The sequence below is a fragment of the Megalops cyprinoides genome, chromosome 15 (genome assembly GCF_013368585.1).
Source record: "Megalops cyprinoides isolate fMegCyp1 chromosome 15, fMegCyp1.pri, whole genome shotgun sequence".
In the NCBI taxonomy this organism is placed as follows: domain Eukaryota; kingdom Metazoa; phylum Chordata; class Actinopteri; order Elopiformes; family Megalopidae; genus Megalops; species Megalops cyprinoides.
Window position 1 is genome coordinate 28658444 of NC_050597.1, and position 26338 is coordinate 28684781.

Genomic DNA, 26338 nt, shown 5'->3' on the forward strand with positions numbered 1-26338 from the left:
ATCTGAGAACAGTCATTTTACTCATTCACACTACTGCTCTGCTTCTGGTCTCTGTGGTACAATGCGACATATAAGCTATGCAATGCGTTCCCTTTACGAGGCACAACCATTAAATGTAATTTGATTCTTATAAGCAGCGAATTGCTTCATATAGAGGATCTTAGATGTGCTTCTCCTCTCTGGCCCCAGAGGTCTTTTTTCATCCTGGTTAAAGGAATTTCTCAGTCATCCTCACAGGGCCAGTGCTTTGCGCACACTGTGGATTTGGAAAACGACAATGCCAGTACATTTTGTACCATGAGTCCTGCCCGCCTCCCCCAGCCCTCGACGACGTGCGTATATTTCATTAATGAAGGACACACAGAGGCGGTGGGGAGACCTTGCTGTAGCTGCGGTCCCTTAGTGAAGCAGTGAAACTGTCTGAGTCCGCTGGTCTGGTCTAATCTGACCCTCCTCATCCTGCCTTCACACACACACACACACACACACACACACACACACACACACAAACACAAAGATGCATACACACACGCAGGTATAACACACACACACACACACACACACACACACACACACACACACACTGACAGCACAGCAAGCAGGTGAATCCCATTAATTCAGTTGTTGCGAGTGTAATCAAGTCCTCGCCGGGGCCCTGCTCTACAGGACGGAAACAATCTGCCAGCCATTACTATCCTCCCCCGAATTTTCCCCTCTGCTGAGCAGCGTCTTCTGAGTTACGGCATTCTGAAGGCAAACAAACACACGCAAGAGCCCGCGATCTCGCACCGCCATCGAGGCTGTTGGAACAAACCGCCGTCTGTTCTCATCTTTGCTGCATGTTCATAGGCTGCACCTTTTCAGACTTTGCTTTTGTAATTCTAACCTCTTCCTGGCAAGAAGAAACACGCTGACAACATTTATGAGGTATTACTACGTACAAAGTGTTCTGTTGTAACAGTGTTGTCAATGCAGTGCATACAGCAACAAATGTTGCCCAATCAATGTAAAATAGCGCAGTCTAATTTACATTGATAAGTTGTGCAGAGCGTGCTTGATTTATGTGACTCCAACTCATTCAATTAAAAGCAATGGTGCTGCAGACATGGAACTGGACTGTAATATATGCAAATACAAATTATGCAAGATGAGCTATGCAGCTGTTTTTGTCTGTAGAAACACAAAGGTACTAGCCAATGGGATGCAGGATTGAGACACAAGCATGAGGCATGACTTTCCCTAGGTTGCAAGTTCGTGCATCTAAAGCTGGGCTGAGTTTGGCTCCTTGTTGTGTGAATACAGATACTGTGCAGATACTAAAGCGTTAAACGCATGAAGTAGCATTTTCAACCAGACTCTGGTGTCAATTTGCCTTTGGTTTCAATTCCTCCATTGGAAGGGAACGAATTTAAGAACCCTCTACCCCCCACAATAGACGCCCCTCTCCCTTGAATCTGGTGGACATTAGCGTTAGGATGGTGGTGGCTGGTGCGTTGCCAGGGCAACGCTGTTATCTGTTTCCTTCCGTCGATATTCCTCTCCTGTTCACAGCGATTTCTCATTAAGGGGAACGCTCGTCTAATTGAAATTAATCACAGGTGGGAGCACTAGGACACCGGAGTGTTTGGATCTCAGATGAACCCAGTCTCCCCCTGGCCTGCCCAGGGTTATTAATTAATAGGCCGGTAGCAAGGAGGAATCGGAGGGCCTGGGTAATGATTAAGCGGTCTGGGGTCTGCTCCGATGGAGCCTCATGGCCAGGGAAGGGGGTGAATAGTAGGAACGCATGTACAGCCAGCTGCAAGCTCACACGGAGCACTATGTGAAATTGGAAGACCTCTCTCCACCCCCTCCATCTTCTCTCACAGCCAAAACAGCCCTCACAGTCCAACGATCCCGCAGACGGCACCTGCGAAAACAGCTGCGCCCACTGCCCTGGGCTTTAAGATCCTGAATACACAGAAGCAGCAGGGTGGCAGGGTTCACAGGCCACTGCAGCACTTGCAATACTTTATATGCTTGGAACAGGTTAGATGTGACCGGATGAATGATTCCGTTATGTTAAAAAGGAAACAGCGACGGTCAGTGCAACTGAATCCTGCATTCTGTGAGTTGTGAAACCCGTTCTGCAGCAACACGTATGAGCTGATGAAGCAGAGATTAAGGGAGAAGGTGATGATGTTACTGCATGCGGCTTGACCTCACTTATGTGGAGAGGCAGTAAGTGATTAATTAAGTCTTACTGCTCTCAAACACAGGGAGAACAAGGGGAGTTTTAGTGGGACTGAGACAGGAGCATCACTAACTTAAGCTGGAGGGCGGCTGACTGAGACTGGGGAGGGGAAAGTTAGCCCGGTCACTCACTTGTTTTGGTGCTTGGAGCCCTGGAGGTGTGCGTGGTACTGCTCGATTGAGTTGAGAATCACGTTGCACACGCTGCAGGAGTAACTGCTGCGCAGACCTGCAGAAACAGGCACACACGAAAACACCATCAGGACACATAACTACTGCGCAGATTTGCAGACACACACCAAAAAAAAAAACTGTTGCACATAACCTGAACAGACCTGCTGAAAAACACAAAACATTTTTTGCATGTGTGCACTACCTAAAACCATATACCACAAACGAAATAGGATCATCACTCATGTCGCACATCTGAAACTGAGAAACGGAGTAACAGCTCTAACACACACCAAACTAGTTGCTAAAAGGGTTTCATATCAGAAAAGAACTTGTACGTGTACAAAAAACATATATTTTACTGTGTATAAGTCTGACAAGCACAGACTAATTTACTTGGTGCACACTTTCACTACTTTCAAGCACAAATTAGATATACTCTACATGTTAAGTTATATTTGTTAGGATTATACCTACTAGGTACGATATGTGTCCTAATAAGACTAATAATTAGAAATAATGAAGCACATTGCACCAAATACATCTTATTTTTTTAAATAAAATAAAGTTTGACCCATTACAACTATTCCTTGGTTTTTATTCTCTGAGTATCTCAGCTGTAAAAATAAAAAGGAAAATTCTGGCCTACTTAAAAAGGATAATTGGTTGTTAGCAATTTTGTAATTCAGCTCCACTATGAGTTCCTTTGCATCTCTGAACATCACAGAGTATTCCAATATGTCAAAGTGATGGAACAAGTGAAATTATGTTCACCAAATTACACTCAGTCTGTGCCTTTATCTGGATGAGGATTTCACATCAATACAATTTTTTAAAGTGCCTTGTACATTTGATTGAATCAGACTTACAAAACTGAAAAAAATACTCATAAATAGACAGCTACATTTGATTGAATCAGAACTGAGTCAGCAACATACTTTTTCTATGAGAAAATGTTTCTGTGGCTTTGTCTGACACAGCTGGTACACATTCGCGTTTTGGTCATTGCCCCGTAGGCTGTTTTAAGAATGCTTGAGCGAATTTTTTGAGAATTCCATGTTGAATGTGACACTGAAGTGATGTGTGCTTGGCATGTCCAACTAAATGCTTGTCCTGAGGTTCACTTAAAAAACCCTATTGACATTCAGAAAACTTCAAACCCATCTTAAGCTCCACTTAAGTATAGGTGCTAACTGGAAATCTTAAGGTAAACTACTGATCACTTGCGATTACCACGTGTTTTCAGATTAAGAAGTAGTGATAAAATTAAAATTCTGTATGTCCCCTGTATATCCTTCATATCATATCTCTAAGTGTATTGCTATTAGCTTGCAAGGGCACATCGGGCTGTTCTCTGACAGAATTAAACCCTTGGGAAAATCTTTATCTCTACTTCCCAAGCATTTGTCAGCCAGGCTTGTCAAGGGAGCTACATGATTAATCCCACATAAATCCAACCACCAAATTTTAATGAATATTTATATTGAAATACATATTTATATTTTCCTTCAAATTTGTCAAATGAGTTGTTGGAACCACACGCAATGGAGGGACAAGATGTAAAACAGTTTTTGTGTTTCAAACAGCTCAGGACTGCACTGAACGAAATCAAACATTTGCTAAAAACATTAATTATATCTGTGAGGAAATTGAGAAGCTTGAAGGCCAGGAAAAAGATCAAAATCTAAGTTTGTAAAACTCTTATTTAAAGTGTGCTAACTTCTAATTTAGCATCTGGATTTTGCAAAAAAGAGCTGTCAACCAAGCACTTAAAATAAGTGATATCAAAGAGCAACAGCTATCAGATCTCTCCCACAAAGTAGTGAAAAGGGAAAATCTTGCCACAAATCCACTTCAGACTCCATTTCAACTACTGCCATCAGGTTGTCCATTAGAAGCGCTGTTTGGACAAAAATTAAAAGAACTTCTTCAAAATATCTTTCATTTCCCACCTCACCCATTCTAAATGTAAGGAAAAAACTAATAATCCCTGTGTCAATGCATATGAGTGATGTTCTGGTGATTCATCACAGACTTTATCGGCAGTATTATAAATGGATGCTACTGTGTTGTATAATGGTCTGCAGCAATATCAAAAGATACATCTCCATTTCACGTAGCATTTACAATGAGTCTTCTGAATTTGAATTTCAGTTCAATCTGCACTTACAACTTTGTGTGGAACGATGACCTTCCAAGGGCTCGCAAACACTGACACGACAGGCATGTTTGGCTTGGCGGTAGAGCCTCTCACAGAATTTTTAGCGCGATCAGGACAAGGCAAGCTCTTAACGTCGTTACCTCTGTTTCTCCTTCACTTGATGAGTGCGTGTTAATTAAAACCGTGTCCTTTCTGTAAACGTAGTCGGAACACAGAGTGCGGATAAAAGACAGCCACGCTGCAGATTAAAGGGCCGCTCTAAAAATCTGCCGCGTAGCACGCTTCTCCGTATTCACGTGAGATCGCCCAGGCCGATGATTAATCGCCGCGCTGCGTGTTTGTTTCTCTTAATAAGCTGTTTTTGATGAGCATTTCGGAGCTCCGGACCCCTGGCAGCCGCGGCGCGTTGTTAATAAACCAATCTGCCATGACACCGCCGTCATTTTTAATCCGCCTTAATTAAAACGCGCTGAAATGCCAAAAGCCGCGGTGGGAGTTTTTGTGTACGGGCACCCGCGATAGCGCGCACCGTGATGGATGCTGCAGCAAGTGAAGCGGTAGCGCTGGTCTTTGAGTACTAGGTGGTTCTCATTCGGATGCTAGCCGTTAAATGGGGGGCGTTTCCTTCTGGATTTAAACTGGCATGTCAGCACAGGTTAAAACTGATAACCGGGAAAAGATTGCGTGTGCGTGTTCCGTCCTCTCCTCCGCCGGATATTTAGAGCATGCCCATAGAACACGGTCATCACACTCGAAAACCGGATATATGGGCGTGAGGGGTGTCTAAATTTATACAGGTCTGATCTGATATATTACGATGAGGATGAATTACTGCAATTTGTTCAGAACAATGCCATGTACTGTCAGGAATACAACAGTCACTGTGTTCCAATTTATCGATTTCTTCCTCCCGCGCAGAGCAAATAAGGTTTTGATACACTATGACAACACCGTTTGCGTGGACACAGACTGAATCAGTGTGGGACGTTTGCCAAAAGGCTGCATCAGAACAGAAGGGCATACAGCTCTCTAACTAATGCGCGTACATCACCGTGCTGTGATTGACAGTTCAGACGGACAGTAAACTTCTCTCTTTACTCGACTGCGCACACATGCGCGTGTGTGTGTGCTTGACCTCGTTCACTGTACATGACAGAATGTATCCTGTCTGTAATATAAGATGCCCTGCTCAATATGCATTGTGCAGTGAACAAGAACACGGTGTACAACTCTCGGGTTCCGTGTAGCAAGTGACCCCGCCCATGCGCCTCCTCCCTCCCCCCTGCAGGTTGTGCAGGTAGGACAATCGGGGAGGGGGGTGTAAGTAAGACCTACACCCCCAGGGAGGCCTGTCATGGCTTCATCCTGGAGGGCTTTTATGTTTAATTTGATTCCAGGAAACTGTGGACACCCCAGAGTGAAGGCAGACCATCTGAATACATAAAGTGTTCTCAGAGTGTCTCTCTCAATGTCAAAGCAGCCAGAGCCCAGGAAACACCTCCATGGGGTGGAGATGATCACAGAAAATGTTATCAGTCATGTTATCAGTCACGTGCTGATAATGTACTAACAGACAGACAGACAGACAGAGAGGCATACCCATCACAATGAGATAACGATAAAGCAGATATTCAGACAAATGCTCAGAAAATGCAAACATACACACAACCACATTGTGCGCACACTGACATGCACAAAAACACTCACTAACATGCACACACACACTCACTCACTCGCACATACATACATACACTCACACAAACAGACAGACAGACAGGCATGTACACACACACACACACACACTTGCACACTCTGAACACACATTATTGGCATTTTAGCAGACGCTCTTTTCCAGAGCGACTTACATGGATTACAGTTTTTTTTTTTTTTACAATGTTATCCATTTATACAGCTGGATATTTACTGAGGCAATTTTGGGTTAAGTACCTTGCCCTGAGTACCTGAGTGGGGAATCGAACTGGCAACCTTTCAGTTACAAGGTTTCTTAACCACTATGCTACACTGCCAGTCCAGCTCCTTAACCACTGTGGTACACTGACACACACACACACACACACACACACACACACACACACACACACACACACACACACACACACACACACACACACACTCCTCAGCAGAGAAGCCACAGAGAGATGGGGGCTGTGCTAACTGTAGGCTCATCAGAGAGATACAGAGGCTACACGAGACAAAATCATTTAGATTCAGTTCTTTGTGGGTCTTCAGAGACAAAATAATCTCTCCTAAAATAGAATTCAGGTTAATTACACGTCTAGGCTTTCACACATCATAATGATACTTCCACAGACTTAAATAAATTCCAGAAGAAATATTTCACAAAACACACCCACGACAGGTGCAGTGGTCCTCTGTTTATACATGCCTGGATAACAGATTTTTGCTCCAACGATAATGGCAAATAAGGTAATGGTTTCCCACGTAAGTAACCATTTTCCACTCTAGCAAAATGTGGTAGGAATAAGAAGCAAATGAAATTCATATTTGGCACCATGAATGCTCAGGACCAAAGGACATTTCCAATGCTAGCCTTTTGCCCTCCGATGTACCAACTAGGGGCAAAGGGGTGCAAGAAATTTGTTTTGTTTCCCCTCAAAACTGTTCACTGGCCTAGTGAAACAGTTTCCTTTTGAGTCAGCAGAATCATGTTTAAGGTCACAACCTCGATTATATAATACGTTTTAGGCAGCCACTTGCTGTTAGCTAAACATTGGTAGCTTGTAACCAGTGCTGGCTCGTGAACTATGGTGATGAAGGAACTTGATGCCCTTAGCAACAGACAGTGGATCAGAACCAGCCCTGGAGTCATCTACTTTGATGGGCTTATTGGAAGGGTCAAAATGTCACATTGCCATCAACTTTCAGGATTGTAATCTGCTTCCCACTAAGACTACTTGCAGCAGAATCTGGGCCTGTTCCAATGCTCATCGGATACCTCAGCCGCCATATTGAGGAATGCCATGATACTGTAGGAGGTGAAGCCAAGTTAGGTGAGGGGGCCTGTTACACCCTCAGGTGCCCTCTTTCCAGGGAGTCAGCAAATATCTGGACTTCAGAACAAGGGGGCAAAGCGAATGACCCATGAGTCTTTGCGTTATAGACAGAGACCGCCTACCTGTGGCCAGCAGTTTAAACACTGAGTAAAACCCTTGACAAACATGACAAATGTTTGTTCTCATAAATGTAAACAGCGTCCCGTGGGCTGTCTATCACATATATCCTTTAAACACATTTGACATCCACAAATTCTTCTTATTCTTGGGTTTGTAACATTCTACATGATCAGGTCTTATTGGGGAGAGAACGTACCTGGCTAGGCTGGTCAGCCAACTATAGGGTGACCATACGTCCTCTTTTTCCCGGACATGTCCTCTTTGTGGGACCTAAAAAATGCATCCCAAAAAGAGGACACGTCCGGGAAAAAGAGGACGTATGGTCACCCTAGCCAACTAGCTACTGAAAACTTATACTGGCCAATTATTAGAGCCAGGAATGTAGTTATTCCAGCTAGCTACTTGGATGTATAGCTGTTAAATGTATAAATGGAGGTGCAATGAAGTACTGTGGTTAAAGGTGAAAGGTAGATATAGTTTGAAGATAAACCACATTTTTCACGATCACAACCCTAATGTAAATAGAGGATTGCCTGTGTGTATTTATCTGTGTTAATTAAATTCACATCTTTTTTTAATTATTAGTCTAACCACATGGTCACTGTGCAGTGTGTGTTATAATAGGCTGAGTTTATAATAGGCTGAGTTGAAGCAGGTGTCCTTTTGGTTTAGATTTAAGCATCACGATGACTCACTTTATGTAAAGCGCACAGAGACCCAAATTTATTCATTCATAAATATTTTATAACATTCATAGAAGTCAGTTCATTGAGCATAAATATTAAAACCGGTCCTATTAGCAGCTTATTGGGGTTTTTACAATGTGCGCTCTTCGCTTGTCCTGATCTCCGCGGCATGAAACGACCTTCATTACATTAAGTCCACAATATCGCTGTTTACACCCAAATGACACCACGGCTTATCAGGGGGCTGCAGACGAGCCGTGGAAGAGGGGGTTTGTCTGACGGTTCACGGACCATAAACCCATGCGGTCCAGGGGGCAAAGGAGGCTGCGGAGTGTTCCGGCACTGTCTTCTATGCTTGTCTTCTATGAGTTCGTCCTTTGCAGGGGCGGGTCACCGCCCTGTGCTGCCAGTGACAGTGAGGGATGGTTGGACAGGCAGGGAGGCATTCCTTTTCCTTTTTTTCACATGACCATGCCTTTTCGAGGTTGCGCAAAACTGCTTGCCCTCTGTCATGCTGAGGGAGAGAGAGGGAATGTGTGAGAGAGAGAAAGAGAGGGGGAGAGACAGAGAGGGAGAGGAAGAGAGAGCGGGAATGCGTGTATAAGAGAGAGAGGGAGACAGATAGGGGAAAGAGGGAGAGAGGCAAAGTGAGAGAGAGAGAAAGAAAAGGAGAGAGAAAGAGAGATAGGAATGGAGATGGAAAAAGAAAAGGTGGCCCAGCTCTGCTCTGGCTTTGAATAAAGATGGCACGCCTGCAGTTTTAAACACTGCAAAATGCCTCGCCCCAAATCCTTTTACACCCCACAAAGCATCTCCATTATGTGCACATTATGCACTATTACAAGGACACGCTTTCACTTTGCGGTCTCCATTTTGCTTTCGGGTCATCCAGATTAATAGCTTGTAACCATTTGGATGCATTTTTGGTGTTGGGTGAATGGTCTGTAATACAGGCCAAGAACACTCAGGACCCAGGCATGTTAGCTGATTTGGTCTGGAAATATGCATCCAGACTCTAGCAGTCTGGCATCGAGGTCTGGTGGCACAGGCACTGAGCTCATTCCAAATCCTTTGGTCAAAATCCTGGCTGGGCAATGCAGTGCTGTGCAGCTGAGCGAGATAAGTAACCTCAATCACTTCAGTAAATATCCACCTGTAAAAATGCATTACATGTCATATGTGCAAATAAAATATGATCTATGATATTTACTTTGGATAAGGACCTGTAAGAAGCAGATAAATAATTCAGTGCGGTACAGTCCATTTTTGAAAGTAACTGCAGTGTCTACAATGTCTACTGTAGTGTCTACTGATCTGACCATAAGCAGTAAGCTCTTGAGCTCGAAGACCAGGTGCTTGTGACTGTTGGTTTTCCTGCTATGGGGGAGCACTGGATTGTGGGAGCGTGGGAGTGGAGCCTTTTCCCCTGGGTCTATGTGGGATTTGATGAGGGGTGATGAATGAGGTGTTGTGTGTGTACCTGCAGGGGTGCAGCGCGGAGCTTTCTCACGGACAGCGCTAATTCAGGGAGGGCTGGGAACACCTGGGGGAGGGAGACGCAGTGTGCCTCCCTAGGGGGGGAACTGCTGTGAGAGGCACATCCAACAGATACACTGATCCCTGGCATCTGCAGGGAAGACTGGAGATTGGGAGTATTCTACTAGGGATTTTGGTTGCGATAACAATTCAGAAGAGCATGTCCAAGCAGAAAGTGTCGGTGTGCTGTCTAAACTTGGGTATTACACAGGTCATTCTGATTCCTGCTGCTGTCTAGCAAGCTGTGCCATGCATTTAGAAGGCGGATGGAAACTCCTAAATCAATAAAACTCCCTGTCTGCTGCTCTACTGTTTCCTGTGAAGCATGTCAGACAGGGAAAATTCCCCCCCCCCCCCCCCCCCCCACACACACCCCACAGTACCCCACTCTGTACTGCTGGGGCAGCAAAAGGAGGGCAGGTATCACTTGGGGCTGCTTCCATGCACTGAAGTGATAGCTCCCACTATGTACACAGCCTCTGAGCTGCAGTGGCGCATATCGCACTCCTGACATAATCAAGGCCAGCTCTCCTTTCCCTGGTCACCATAGTCAGACACTGAGGGAGGAGCGCACCGAGGATGTCCACTGGCACTGTCTGTTTCATGTTATGAGGGGAAGGTGTGAAGGTGCGATGGGATTAAATATATTTTTCCCCACCTTACACTGCTTTGTGGATGTTTATTCGATAAGCCCATGCACCCAAGAGCCTGCACACACTTGGTTTTGAAACATTCCTTCGGTATTCCCAGGAATGAATCTGCAAGCTGTCCACACCATCTCTATACCTTGATGGGTCCAGCAAATGTGCTTTGTGAACAGTTACCAATGACCCACATCATTGTCTTTACGACTTGCGAAATCCAGTGGATTTCTTGTTGATGATTTATCTTTCTTTCCTCAGGATTTCTTCAGGCGAGAAGGTGACCAGACGTGTTTTTTTTCCTTTCCCTTCATCAACTCTTTGGATCTCAGCCATCAGCTTCAACCACTCACCACATTCAGCCGTCACCTCTGGGGGTGAGTGGAAAGCCCACATCCTGATAGCGAACACTAAATCGGTCCTCAACTGGCCTAACTGGGTCATTTCCTAACTATAAACTACATGCCATCCTTTGGTAGCTACTCAACTATTCAACTCACAATATTTCCTGTCCTGAATCCCCCCGTGTCATGAGGGAATGAGGCGTATCTTTCCTTAGGAAAACTAGAGGACTCACTTATCTGGGTCACAAAGTGCAAATAAAAAAGATCGCATTCGAAATGACACCACTTAAAACCTCTGAGCTACCAATATGACTCACGGTATGACTCACGGTTTGGCCAAATTCGTTTTGGAGGCAGCCACTCCTGTCATGATACCCACTGCACGCAGGGCATGACTGTGCTTCACGATTACATCACTTCCAAATGTGCACGTAAGGCCACGCTCTACCTGGTGAAAACCTCTTCAGGTCTGCTGCCTGAGGGCTTAGTGTGCTGAAAACAGAGGGGTGCTATGAATGCTTTTTATTTTGTGCAAGGCCAAGGGACACACTCAGTTTTCTGTGTATTGTATGAACCAAATTCAGTTTACAACCAAAACACTTACTGCAATTGGTGCAGGATTTTGAGGGTCTGTGATGTTGTCTTGGGTCTAGGAGGTCTAGGAGTAGTTTAGCTTGTTTATTATACAGTGCTACCCTGGAAAATTACGATAGAGAAGAAGAGAAAGAGGAAGCAGAGGTAAATGCTTCAAGTTTGCCCATTTATTGTGTGAAAATATAGCTAATTACTGTAACTGAAATAATTATAGATGATACAGAAGTAATTATTTTTAGAAATAGGACCTCATGGTAGGTCATGGTGGTAATTTCTATGGGACTGCCCAAAAAGGGCCCAAGTGTCAGTGCTACACAGGTACAGGGTATGCGCTGCTAACTAACCTATTACCAGGCTGATGGCATACCTGCCTTCCCAATGCTTTTGACCTAGGTGAACTGAAATGCTTACATATTTCAACCTTTTATACAGCTGGATATTTAAGCATTGCAGGTTAAGAGATAGCACAGAAATCAAACCGCCTCTCATTACATTTCAGTTTAATACAGGAATTGTTCATGTGAAAGTTGTGAACTGTGTCAATGTATACATACACTGTATCCTGTTGACCAAGTTTCTGTCTATACGTTAGAACTAGACCAGACTAAGGAACAGCTTCTATCCAACAGCCATCAGACTCTTGAATGGGTCAAATACACAAATACACACCTCCCCGGCCTAGCCCATGCATACATTCACACATACACACCCACACCGCAACCAACTGTGCAATGGAATGGAACTGACATTGCATCAACATTGCACATCCTACACTGCACTGATGTCCTTTTTGCACATTTAATGTATATATCCTTTATTTATTTTTTTTCCTTACACTCTCCGACCTTTTTTATACATTTTCTTTCTTAAATTCTTGTATTTTCTTGTGTTTTACTCTTAACGGCATTCATAAATGGAAGGCAAAGGAAGAATTTCATTGTACAGGGAACTTGTTTCTTTACTGTGCATATGACAATAAACTTTGAACTTTTAGAACTTGAACTTTTAGAACTTTAGAAAATATAAAGGTTATTTAGAATCACAACATCAGTTTCTGCTGCTCTGCAGGTGATATGAATCTTTGCGTCTCAGTGAAACCAGAAAAGGCTCTGCCAAACTAAATGCAAATTTAATGATGTACCTTATGACATTGGCTGACAACAAATTGCCTGTTACTAAGCTGCCAAACCCAAGTGATGCTTCTTGGTTTCAAATCCCAGTTCATCCAAAATGTGGATGGGCTTTATTTTACTTTGAAAGCACAGGTTAGATATATTTTGAATAAAATCAGACTCCATCTAAAATCTGATGTAAAAAAACAGTTTTTAACAATTTGCTTCTTGTCTTTCAAGGATGCCACAGAAGACTGCCTCCATGCCTTCTCTGAATAGTGTCATTACAAAGCCTTTCCATCTGGCAGCTAAAACTCTGTTTTGTCAATTCTATGCTTTGCTGCAAGGATTTTGATGGAACTAAACAGATCACATAACACCATGTCCTAGTCTGATTATAATGGCCTCACATTACATAGCAATCACCCTTCAAAACTCTGATCCTTACCAACAAAGCGGCAAATGGGGCAGCTCGGCCATGCCTGAGCAAGCTCAGTATTCCATATAATCCCGCTATGTAATCTTTGGTCTCAGACAGTGGGCTTTCGTCTCATCCTTGAAATTTCAAAAGCCAAAATGGGTGGCAAGGATTTTGGTATTGGGAGCTCTAACATTACACAAATGACTTGGAGCAATTTGGAGAATTAAAGTTCATCAGTTTTTAAATGCAATGAATCCCATTCATTCAATTTAGTGGTTAAAAAAAAACTCTCTTCCTCTTCTCCACAGCAAAAAGAGTTTTATCTTATAGCTAATAGCTACAATACAACGATTTACTTGTTGATATATCTGCATACATCAGCTTTCTGTTTTATATTTATCTTAGTTTGATTATATCTTGTTGCTTCTACCACTGTCATTCTGTCACTGTCACCCTTGCTGTGAGTGTCACCCTTCCTGTGAGTGCCACCCTTCCTGTGAGTGTCACCCTTCCTGTGAGTGCCACCCTTCCTGTGAGTGCCACCCTTCCTGTGAGTGTCACCCCTCCTGTGAGTGTCACCCTTTCAGTGTGCCCCCATGCTGACCTGTGCCCTCGGTGGCGTCCAGGCTCCCCGCCAGCTGCTCCAGCAGTCGCGCCCGCGCTGCGTTCCTCTTGTGCTTCTTGCCCTCGTAGTGCTGCTGTGCCATCAGGGGGTTGTTGAACCAGGCGCCGCACAGGCAGCAGTACTTCCCCGCCTCGCCGTTATTGGCCAGGGGCCACAGGGGGGGCGGCGGAGGAGGCGGGGGCGGGGGCAGGTCATTGGGCTGGGGTATGCCCGGGGCGGAATCTACACAGAAAAAAAAGGATGGTGTTACAATCTCAGCAGGTGTATGAAAAGCAGCATCAATTCCTTGTGAAATGGCACCACTGGTGCTGATATAGTTTACAAGGTTTTTAAAGAAAATGTGTGACGGCATGAGGGTGTTCAGTCAAACTGCTCTGCACAGAAAGTGCATTTACACAGTAACTGCCTGAGATGTGATGTACTGCATCAGACCGGGGGTCAGAAAGAGGCCAGCGAAGCTCAGGAGACTCTCTGACTGAACGGTGGGCTCGTGTGAATGGGTGTTGGGGGACGGGGGTCGCAAAGAGGGTGAGCACAAGGGCTCTGGCAACAAGCTTGACCACGTCAATGTCGCCACGTTCAGATACGGAAGTGTGAATGCGCGTCATGGAAGTGCGAACGTTATGAGGGGAAGGTGTGAAGGTGCGATGGGATTAAATAATTTTTTCCCACCTTACATTTGCTGTTTGGAACATGCGTGGCTCTTGCTGGCAGGAGCTCTTTGACCCCTCCCAGCTGTCTGTTCTGACCCCAATGTGGCGGAATGAGCTTCCTACGGCGGTCGGGGCAGGGGAGTCAGGGGCCATTGTCCACCGTAGACTGGGGATGCATCTCTTCAGACTGCGTCTTGGCCTTCATGCCCAATTTCTACACATCTTTACCCTTATTGTCATATTGCTTAGAATTTTGTATTAGCGTATCATATGTTTGAATAATTGCACTTATTTTATTGCTGTGTGTAAGTGTACGGTGGCACTGGTGATTGCAACACTGTGTGAAGGATTGACACGTTCCCATGCGGACACTTGTGCTCAATATGACCCATTGTCCTCACAGCTTTGTACTCCTGCATTGTAAGTCACTCTAGATAACAGCTTGTGCTAAATGACTAAATGTAATGTCATGTAAATGTGGAATGAGACAGAGGGAGGAAGACAGTGACACAGAGAAAGGCAGAGGGAGTCGTGTCAATAAAAGAATATTTGTATTGTTTCATAAAGAGAAGGAGAAAGATGGAGATGGTGAAACAGAGAGAGACAGAGGAAGCTGGAGACACAGGGAGACAGAAGGATATGGAGAAAAGGGGAAGAGAGAGAGATACAGAGAAACAGGGAGAGATGGAGACGGAGAGAGATGGAGACACGGAGATAGAGAGAGGGAGATGGAGAAACAGATAGAGAGAAGGAGAGAGATGAGATGGCGGGGTGGAGAAACAGAAAGATGAAGGAGAGCAGCAGTGAAGTTGCCTCTCTCTGACAGCTCTGTGGGAGAGGGAAGTGCTCTGTGTGACTCTGTGCACAATTGGGTGGAAGAAGGTGCATTCCACCAAGAGACCTGCAGCTCGAGACAAGGCAGAGCGTCGAGTCTGAGACTGAGATTGCCCTGGGCCTTTAAGAAAGGGGGGGGCAGACAGTCGCTCAGGTAACTCGGGCACCGAGTCTGTGCGACACCACTCCAAGGCCTCCCCAGCACACAGCTATAACTGTCACCATCAATGTTCATCTAATGGCGTTTCTGTGGAGAGCTCTGGAATGAAGTTCCATGAAGGTCAAATCTGAAGTACCCGTCTGCCCGTTTTTTAATCTTAACTCTTGCAGCGACAGTAGCTCTGCAGTAATTAACACATGCATTCGTATTTTACACAGCATTTTACCCAGAAGTGGTGCAAGTGTCAATGCAGTTTGAAGACTTCAGATCGTGTTTTTAGACGCAAACGGTCTCTTCAGTAAACGGCATCTATAACGAGTTTACTGCGGTAATAACTATATTAAAAATACACATTTTCATCAAAACCATATTTCATGGCAAGCTTTCAAACGCATATCTAAAGTGCTGAAAATCCCTGACTGGCCAGAGGAGAACCTGAAGTCATATGTACGTTCAGGGAAATGTTGCCCGTTTTGCCCCTAACATTGTGCCTGCGTGGGTGTATCTCATCTCACACAGCCTTCGATGTTCATTGCCGATCTACAGAACGCCAATCTCCAGTGAATGACAGCCCGCCTCCTGTGTATTGCTCCCAGTGGTCTATCTCTTATAATGCAAAGTATATTGTATCAACACCTTATGAGACTTTTTTTTTCTTGTCATTGCTTTTGACAGTACCATCATCCAAGAGAAATTACAGTAAGAGATTGAAACTCTGCAGCTCTCTGATGATTGATGTGGGCAGAAGGCTAACACACGTAACCTGAGTGCCTCCACTTACAATTTCTCTTTTATTCTCTCTGAATTTGAATTTCACAATGATAAAAATACGCATGCTCATGCAAGGGAAAGGCGTACACATTTAGCACATATCAAGCCGGGCTATATTCTCACAATTTGATAATGTCCTTATTTTTTCATTTATTAGCAGGTTGGGTCAGTGTTATCCTGTGGTTAGTTTTCAGTCTGTTGAGACTGATTATGTCTCTGAATTGTGTGTGTTTATAAATATATGTATATTTATCTATCTATTCTATCTATCAATTTATGTACATATATAGACAGTATACTGTATCCGTGTGCACAGTTGTGATAATTGCAACGTACTTCACCATTTAATTTGAATGAATTTGAACTTCTGCACTTGTTCATATATTTCAGCCTTGGCAGAGTAATGATATATCCTATATAGGAAAACAAGAGCATTGTGGTTAGATTATATTGTGGCTAGATTGAACTGATGCCTTAATGTAATTATAGTCTCTTTCGGTGCAATTCTCAATCCAGAGGTCCACTTCCGCTCATGCTTTACACTCCCAAGTTCATGATCTATGCTCCTTCAAATACACCTTCCAAGCCTCAGGAAGAGGACCAATCACTAACAGAGTGATCACATGACTCCTTTGACAGTGAAGAGGGCAATGTAAAATGAAACAAATCCAGAAAGAAAAGATCAAATTCCCGTTTCATTATACAGATCACCCCCAGAGAGCGCATTTATGTACTACTTTGGATGTTGTATTCCCATTCTGTTTTTCCCATTGGTTTGAAGGTCAGAGAGTGTTACGATGTGCCCTTGACTTGAATGATATTGACTGCAGGCAAATTTGCACTTTTGCGAAATTCAGTATCATAATGTCCATATTATTGATCAATTATATGATTACATGCAAATCAATATGTCTTGTTATGTTGGAGGCACAGAACTACTTTAAATATGATAATCACTTTGATACTCTACTAGCACAGCCTGCAGTAAATGTAGCTATAGCATATCATTCAAATACGAAACATAATTCATATTTTATCTGTGTCAGTTTTACTAGGGTAGAAATGACCAGATATATCATTTCGAGAATCGGTTTTATAATACCTTAATATATATTCAGGCATGGCAGTTTAAAAGAGCTCAAATGTAGTTAGGCATTAAAAAGGACAAGTTATGTGTATGAAAGAAAATCTTATTAATAATAACCATATGTGACAGTTTTAAATCAGTAATCATATTGTGTAAAATCGGGAGACAATTGTACTAAAATGTAATTTAATACAATACAGAAATGTCATCAAGAGTCTGTCAGACATTCACTACCATGTCATGGTAAAATGTGGGTAGATAAGTGGGTGATATGTGAACCGTAATACACACTTATTAAATATGTTGTCCTAAGTTCAGAGAATCCACCCGCAAATCTAGGGAACCAACATATTGTGGTATTAATGGCAGAGTGAGCCGTCCTGTACCCCGGGTGGGACTATGGGCGGAACATCCCATCACGGCAATTAAAAGAGGTTTAATTCCATAATTTGAGTTTATTCATTTAATAATAACATTAATGATGATAATAATATGTTTTTTATACAGTTCTTTTCAATTACAGTCTTGAAGTGTTGTACAAGTGAAATGCTTACCTGCTGTTAACAGCTGTAGAATCATACAAATAAGGTCACCATGTAACAGCATACTCAGAAATACAACTTCTGCCCCTTCATCGAATATCTCAAAATGCATCTGGAAGACAGTGGGCTTGAGGTAGAGTGCATTTTCAAAGTAAATTTCGCTCCAAAAGATTGCTGATTTCTCAATCCTCTAATTTACATGATTATTGCTTAAGAGTGTAGAGTGTTGAAAAGGGAAGTCAACCTGCGCGGCAAAGTGGGCAGAATTAACAGTTTTAATGAATCTTAATTAAACGAACCCAGGGCACTTGCTGATACAACAGGAGGCCAACATCCGCTGTGTTTTCTACAATTACCCTTTCAGGCGGAGTCCTGTTAGGAACATGCGTTAGGTCCCTGGCAGGAGTTTAATTGCGCCGTTAAAGGGTGAAACAGAAATGCGAGTTCACCATTGATCACTGAACTCTTCCACCCGCTGAATGAGTGGCATGCCGCGAGGCCTCCGCTGAAGTTCCCCCCCTGTGTCACGCCGTGAGATACAGCGCAGCGCGGGCAGGGAGGAACAGCACATCCTGAGCCGAAAATCATTTTTACGCTCCTCTACATCGCAGACAGCCTGAGACTTTCCATCAGAGGCCGTGGCGGGCAGAAGCCAGGGACAGATTCTCCTCTTAAGCCGAGCACGTGTGTCATGAGTCAGGAAAGTCATACTGTGAGCGAACCTCTCACGCGTCGCTCGAGAGAGGGGGCTGCTGTTGCAGAACTGGGGGGGAGTCGGACTAACGTTTTGGAATCATGCTCTGTGTGATTACCCCAAAAGCCAGACAGTAAGTCCCCATACAAATAAATGTATATATTGAGAATATCTTGATTGATGTGAGAATATTTTACAGAACACATTTTAGTTCAATCAAAATATTTAAAATATGTAAATCATTACAGTTTCGGTATAATGCAATATATATTTCTGGTTTACATTCATATATTTCAATTGTATTTGCAATATATTCTTGGACTAAATGGCATATTTCTCAATAAATCTCCTCATTTCAATATGAGAGTCGTCACTGATTCCCCAATATGAGACTGTAAAGCACACAAAATAATCCACGCTTACAGCCATTTCGCTGGTTCCTCCAAGCTTCCTTCCCTTCCCCTTGTGTCTAAAAACATACAAGGATGTTTTACTTCAGGATATGTGTTAGCATTGTGCTTGAAATGGTATAGTCCCTCTGTCAGGTATACTGCATTGCACTGACATGTCGATCTCAGCTCACCTGTGGTGCCTATGCATTATGTTTGCTGCTGACACTTGTTCATTTGTGGTTAGTCCTGTTCTGTTTGTACAACGTATCGTGCCTCTTTATTAAATGTGTGTTGTAAGTCTCTTCGGATAAGAGTGCCTGCTACATGACAATAATGCGATGTAATCGTGTGTCTGTTGCTTGTGGTGGTAGCTGTTTGTGGACACATGAAATGAACCATGGTGCTCTTAACATGACTAAATAAATGTAGGTTTGTGTTCAATGCATGCTTACAGCTTGCCACTTGTGTCTGATTTCTTGTTCCATAGCCCACCACCTGGTTTTTGCTGCAGTTGTACATGAAACACAGCTGCTTTTTTTTGGTCACATTACATTCAATAATCCCATTTGTATTATTGATCTATCATCTAATGGCTTTGATGAAACATTGATTTTTTAAATAAACACAAACAGTCAAGGTCAAGCTCAAAGTGTATTTGAACGGGATGTTGTATCTCATGACACCAAAAATATTCTACTTTACTTTCAACTCATGTGCATTCTCCCATTATTAAAAAATCATTTAATATCCTTATGGGAATTTCTAATTGAGGTAGTTCTGCTGTAATATTTCCAGGTTCAAATGTTGCCCAATGAGCTTTGCGAGATTAACTTTCTTTTCAAAGTCAAACTCAAATTAATAACATTTACTGCTACATTAGCAGGATGCTAACATGCTCTCTTGAACACTGCTAAAGTGACCCTCATTCTGGCCGCGTATGTGAGAAAGTCAGGGATCAGAAACTAAATATTAATTAAATTTCTAATTCAATTTTTATGCATTGCAGTTCATAAAATGGGGCTGGGGACAGAAAACATGAATAAGCATATTTTGATTTTCAGATTTTTTGCTGGCAAAAAGTGCCAATTATTTGATACGTTGTCCAAGCAGTGATCTGTCCTCTTTGGCTTTTGGAAAATCAGGAAATAAAGACTACTTGATATGTCCTAGCACAGCATAAGGTCTTCAGAAGGGTAATTCTCACTGCTCTGGATCTGATACACTACATGACCTGTTAATCCAAGGAAAGATTTAAGCAGCCATGCACTGAACGGTAAGGGCAATAAGAAGACTAAAATTGAAATATGTGTACTTGATGTTACTTTGTAAAATCCCGCTGAAGGCTTTGATGTGCCCATACCCCTAGTGATGTGGAGAAGCAGGAGACCCAGTGAAGAAAATCATTGCACCTGGGTCTGAACTTATCTAGACATTACCCGGAAGAGCTGTATGTGAGAACGCAAATGTCCAAAGCAGTTGGACTGGACATTAAACAGACTTTACCCTGACAGCTCCCTAGTACAAAGTCCATGTAATGTCCAATTGCTTCCATGTGTGAATAGAGCAGGTCATTGTCCTGCCCACTGCGAGTGAGTGGGCGTGTTGATGACGTTTCTATCATGTGACTGGCGCGAAACCGAAAGAATACAAACATTTGCTTCGTACTCTTTTCTGCTTGCCTGTGTATTGCTTTCCACTCTTTTGTTGATATTGCCGATATGTGCAAATACATGTTATTTTGAGTCCAACGATCGTCCATTTTGAGTCCAACGATCCAAGAGATTGTTAGCTATAGCTATACTGCCAAAACTTGTCTCTTACAATGATTAATGTTTGTAAGTACACTGCAACAAATTGCTGTAATTTCTACAGTGAAATTTTACAGTAACTTCTTGCTCTGTCACTTTACAAAGTTTAACTGTATATCGCAACACATCATGGGTCCTAAATAATTACAGTAGCTGACAGCATTTTTCCACAGTAACATATTGTAAAATTACAGGCAAATTGTGTTCTGACTGTAGACGATGCGTATTACAGTTAAATACTGTTGATATCGGATTGCGTTACACAAGGCGGTTTGAAAGAGGAGCTTGAAATGAAAGCATTTGATGACGGAAGCAGAGGAGCAACAGCGGTGTCCATCCACTCATCCATAATATGTGAGTTGAACATAAATAGCCTACAAAATTAAAATGTGATTCAACTTGTTAGTTAACATAACCTAAGTTGACCGTGTATCAGCCTGGTTTGCACGCCCCCAAATAAAGTTAGCGAGAGAATTTTCAGAGAACACTTCGAACAAGCAATCCCAGGCAAAGCAGTTTAGTGGTAAATCAAAATTAAAAGTACAGTGGATATAATGTTACAATGCGACTAGACCTCGTTAGCTAACCCATTTCAAATTTCCGTATGGTAAGCATAATAGACTTAATCTAATATCTATGTGTTGTAATGTCAGGCATGAAGCAGAAACGAGACCATTATTTTAGCTAAGTCGTGTTTTGAACCTAGACAGATTTGGGATTCAGCACGAGCTCAGTCTACACCGTTTTTTTTTTTTTTTTAGCAAACATTAGCTAACTAAGGCCAGCTTAAATGAAGCTGAAGCTAGCTACATGCATTTGCCCTATCTCCTGCAGAACAGGGGGACTGCGAATTGGTCCCATTACTCAAAAACCCCAATAGTTCGAAAAATGTCTTATTGGACCGAAAGGCCATAGTCCGACGGCCCGTTATCCCGAAAACAAAAGCCCACTCCTCCGAAAATACACACTCTGGAGTTGGAGTTCAGTGACTGCCGGCCTTACTACTTTCCAGACTCTATTAACATATTGCTCAATTTAACAGATAACATATAAAGCATGACGTAAATCATGACATATCACTTTGTATGACTCCTTAAGAAAGACTTTTCATTTCGGCTGATATTTAACTTTAACAGCTCTTCTGTGTTAAATATAGTAAGATGTGTAACGTTACTGTTTGACATGCAGGCGAAGCTCTTGTTCTCACGAGAAGGAAGGAGTTTGACTGGATCAGACTTGGTGGATGTATTACACTCGCACGGACCAGCAAATAATATAATAACATTATTCTAACATTAATGTCACCTTGTTCTTAATAGATTTCTACCTCAGGTCCTGATTTCAGATTGGCCCTTTAAGCTTAGTATATGGTCAATTTTAATAATGCTTGACTTTGTTGCAACACTGACTAATTTGAATACCATTGAGTGGCTAACAGGTGCGAAGATTATCCTGAAATATTCAAGTTATTGTCATCTTTCCTGTTAATGTGAGTTTGTTCTAAGTAGATCTCTATCTCAGAGGCTCTAATTTTAGGAGTTGTTCAGAAAAAGGAAAGTCACCTCAGGTTCTGAAAGCTTACATATGTATTGTAAAACTGTATTGAGTTTTAATAAAAGTTTTGTTTTGTTGCAGCTCTGACTCTGGTATTATTGAACAAGTGAAGTGAATCTAATGCAATGTTGATGAACTTTGGATTACCAGCAAGCCTGGTCTCATTCAAAACACTTCACAATATGCATCATTTGCAAAGCTGCTAATGTAAAAACAAAAATTAACTGTAAAAACATTCTACAACAACATATTGTATTGTGAAGTATTAACAGCTATTTGCTGGCAACTCTAGTTGCCAGATAACTTCTGTAATTTGAATAGAACACAAGATAATGTTGTAAACTATACAATTAATTGTTGTTTTTCTGTTAAAAAACAACAATAAATTGCTGTAATTTATATACAACAAAAACCTGTAAAAAGTATCCTGTAATATACTAGAATGTATAATACAATGTAATTATTTTTACAGTAATTAACAGCAATTTTACAGTTCTTTATTGGCAACTTTTCTGCCAGGTATTTACTGTAAATTCTACAGTCAATTCTTTACAGTGTAGTTTATGATCTGGTTAGTAGCTCGCTAAGCTGTATCTAAGTAATAGTGATAGGTATAGTGAAAACTGGTGACCTACCATTACATACCGAACAACAAAAACTTACCTTCTTGTTATAATAAATGTATAATTAATAATAAATTATGTGTACCGGTAGCACCATTTGGATGGCTATGTGTGAGATTTTTTTTATAGGCTACCCAAAAGTACAACAGTTATGTTCGCCTTCTCCTCCTTTGTGCCACATTATGTGCCCGTACCGTCGAAAGGTAAGACATTGAAAAGAAAAAATTCTGAAAATACTTCACTTGAAAAACACTGAAAAAACTTGCACAGTGCAGCCATTTCTTGGACAAGATTCGACAGTCAAAAACCAAAGAAGAGCTTTTCACAAGAAATAACGTGATCACTGCTGTGAAGTGTCACTCTGTGCCTGCGACTATCAAGGTGTATAACTGAGCTTTCTGGTTCTCTGGTGTGTCTTTAAAAAAGACATGCATGCACACTCTGAGCAAAGAAGATACTCTAATAGCACATTATCCAACAGATGAAGCCTGAGAAGAGGGCATTGACCCCCTCTATGTCCACTTACCCGGATCAATAACATCATAGTAAAGAAGAACCATTCTGCAGCATTGCATTCTCATTAACTAATATCCCCCCCTCACACACACACACACACAGAGCCTCTATACAGAAGCCACTAACTCACTTTTCACAGATGCAGTTCTTGTGTGTTACAGAAAGAGCACAGTTCTTTGTTCTTTGTTCACACGGCAAGCTGTCAACTGGGAGTGGAAAACGTAGCCCGGATTGTTATGTAAAAAAGTGAAAATCCAGGAAGAGCGGCTGGTTGGACAGTTTGGTCGACTGTTAGTCCTTTGCTGTTTGTTTGGCAGGTGGGTGAGTGACTAAAATGCTCCCCCAGGGCCTTCTTTCACATACTTACTCTTTCCAGAAAACTTTTTAATTAATATCAAGCTCCAGCTGGATGTTGCATGCACATGACTGATCAAATAACAGTAGGCAGTTCATTTTTCCATTCACCTTTAAAGCCACAGTGAGGGCATGAGTGTGGCATAGTGGTAAGGCACAAGGCTCATAACCTGAAGGTTGCTGGCTCCATTCCCAGATGGGGCCTTGCTGTTGCACCCTTGGGCAAGGTCCTTCACCTGATTTGCCTCAGTAAATATCTAGCTGTACAAATGGATAACACTAAAAAAAGTATGCTGTGTAGGTCCCTCTGGATGACAGTGTCTGCTAAGGAACTGAAATGTGTCCATTTCAAAAAAGGGAATTGCATATCAAGAATGTAGCACTAATATATTTTTCTGGTTTCACGATGAGAGCTACTGTAACAGACGCTTACAGCAGGCAGCTGTAGAGAGAAAGATCGGTGAAGCTGGGTTTATCCTGGGCTGCCACCTCCTCTGATCCTTGGGCTCGGGGATGCTGTGTCACACCACAGTAGAACTGGGGTGTAGGAATAGTGTGTGTGCGATTTGTTCCTGAAGGATCGCGTTTCTTCAGTTTGCATTAACTTACCAGCCTGGCTCATTTCTAAAGAGCCCCCCCCCTCAATTGTCTGGTAATGGCTTGCTGTCATAACATTCACAACCAAGGGTGTAATAATGTTATGTTTCAGACCTTGATGCTGGTCCTTGGTGCTAAATGGGGTGCGTCCTTCAACCCTGATGCATGGGAGAGGCAGTGGTGTGCCCCACGCCGTTCTTCTGCACCCCTATCACCAGACCGAGAACCATTCCTCCAGCAACTGTCCACTCTGGGTCCATAACTCAGCCACGCAACTGGGCAAACGCTACCACTGAATGGAGTGCTTTACTCTCCTAGCCCACAGCAGCAAAAAGCACAACTCATCTAAGTCACTTATCATTTTTATGCTTTTCCACTGCTCAGTGGTTTTTGATGCCTTTAGGAGCACCTTCTGCACTGAAAGAACCAAAACCCAAGACTGCAATAAATTCAACACGAGGTGTGCGTGTCCACATTTCACCTTGATCCAGTCTCTCTGAGCAGGGCTTTGGCCATCAACCTAAGTGACACATTTAAAGAGAGTGTTTCTCCTGTGGCATTATCCATCTTTTTCAGCAGCTGCCAAAGCCGCTTGAATCATGCTCAGAGGTTCTTAAAGTATGCTTAAGGTAAATCTGAGTGAGCTCCATACATTACTCAAGGACACAGCACAGCTCACGTGGACTGAAATGGAGCATTAAAAACAAAGCAGAAACAGAAACACAGCGAGACCCTGCTTACGCGCAATGAAACCTTCCTTTTTCCCCTCCCAGAACATTTTCCCTGTTTTCTCCTTTTTTCCAAGCTCTTTGTTTTTAGGTTTTAGGCGGACACAACAAGACCCATGGCATCACATGCCTCAGGGAACGAGAAGCCGTAGAGTACATTCGCTCTTTGTACTAGCTCTCTGTGAGTCCCTCTGGGTTACAGCATCTGCTGTATGTGAATGCAGCGTATGTTTGTGAACGAGATGCCCACTGGGCAGATGCTGTCTCAGCTGAGAGGAGGGCGTGGCCTACCTGAGGGTGTGGGCGTGCTGGGCGGGCCTCCCAGGACCAGGCGCACCCTCTTGGCGTGAGTCTTTCCCTGGTAGTGCGACTGGGCCACGATGGCGGAGGTGAAGAACATGTTGCAGAGCGTGCAGCACTTGTTCCGGTCCACCTCGGTCTCATCACTGTCCTGGAAGGGGGGCAAGACAGGGGTTGGGGGTGAGATTGCAGCTTGCCAGCTATTGCTTGCATGCACCTAAGTAGTGTCACTGTACACAGAGAACGCTCAGACCACTGAGGAAAATGTACCTTTGGCGCACTGTCAAATTCAAATCAGGATGGACATCAAAGCTCTTCAAAAAATGAACACTTTTATTAAAAATTATGTCTACATTTCCCCAGTTGCCTAAAAATACAGTAAAACAAACAGGAAGGCAAATTCAATGCTACATGTAGCTTATGAAGCATTTCCAGGGAACTGGCAGTGGCAGAAAGGAGGATTTCTTTCTGTATAAGCGCTGCTCTCAGACCCTGCCAATCTCTGCCTCTCTGTGTGAGCAGCAGACCCATGGGGTCACAGTCACACATGACATGAAATATTCATCTGCACCAGTGGATCCCGGCCAATAATATGTGTTTTAATAATGGATAAAGTTCAGTTTGGACAAAATTCTCCAGCTGCCCACAAGATAAACAAGTAAATGAAGACAAAAGAGAACCACACACACACATATACCCATGCATACACACTGACACCATGCATGTAAACACAGACACCTTGGCCTCACGCACGAGTCCACACACACCATGACCACACACTCACACATACATACACACATACACAGACACACATAAGCACACTCACAGAGGATATGAAATCCTTCCCTATTATATACTACTGCATTTTTTCATGTCCCTTATGGTTCCAGAAATGCAAGATCCAACTCTTTGACTTATTCCACTTGGATTGGAAAAATGTTCTATTCTATTCTCTTTTTTCCCTGCGCTCACTTTGTTAAAAGGTCAGCCAAGGTAGGATTACATTTAAAATGGATGTTATGCACAAATCAGAAAGAATTGCTTATA

General features: G+C 42.9%; 1 protein-coding gene across 3 annotated transcripts in view; it reads right to left on the bottom strand.

Moving 5' to 3' along the window:
* zgc:171482 (zinc finger protein) overlaps positions 1–26338 on the bottom strand; it is a 71481-nt gene that overhangs the window by 12570 nt on the left and 32573 nt on the right. For all 3 annotated transcript variants that reach the window (XM_036547130.1, XM_036547131.1, XM_036547132.1), the window contains 3 exons: positions 25283–25442; positions 13658–13900; positions 2365–2461 (listed from right to left, as the gene is read on the bottom strand). In XM_036547130.1, the coding sequence (XP_036403023.1) occupies positions 2365–2461; positions 13658–13900; positions 25283–25442 (500 nt within the window). The remainder of the gene's footprint in view (positions 1–2364; positions 2462–13657; positions 13901–25282; positions 25443–26338) is intronic.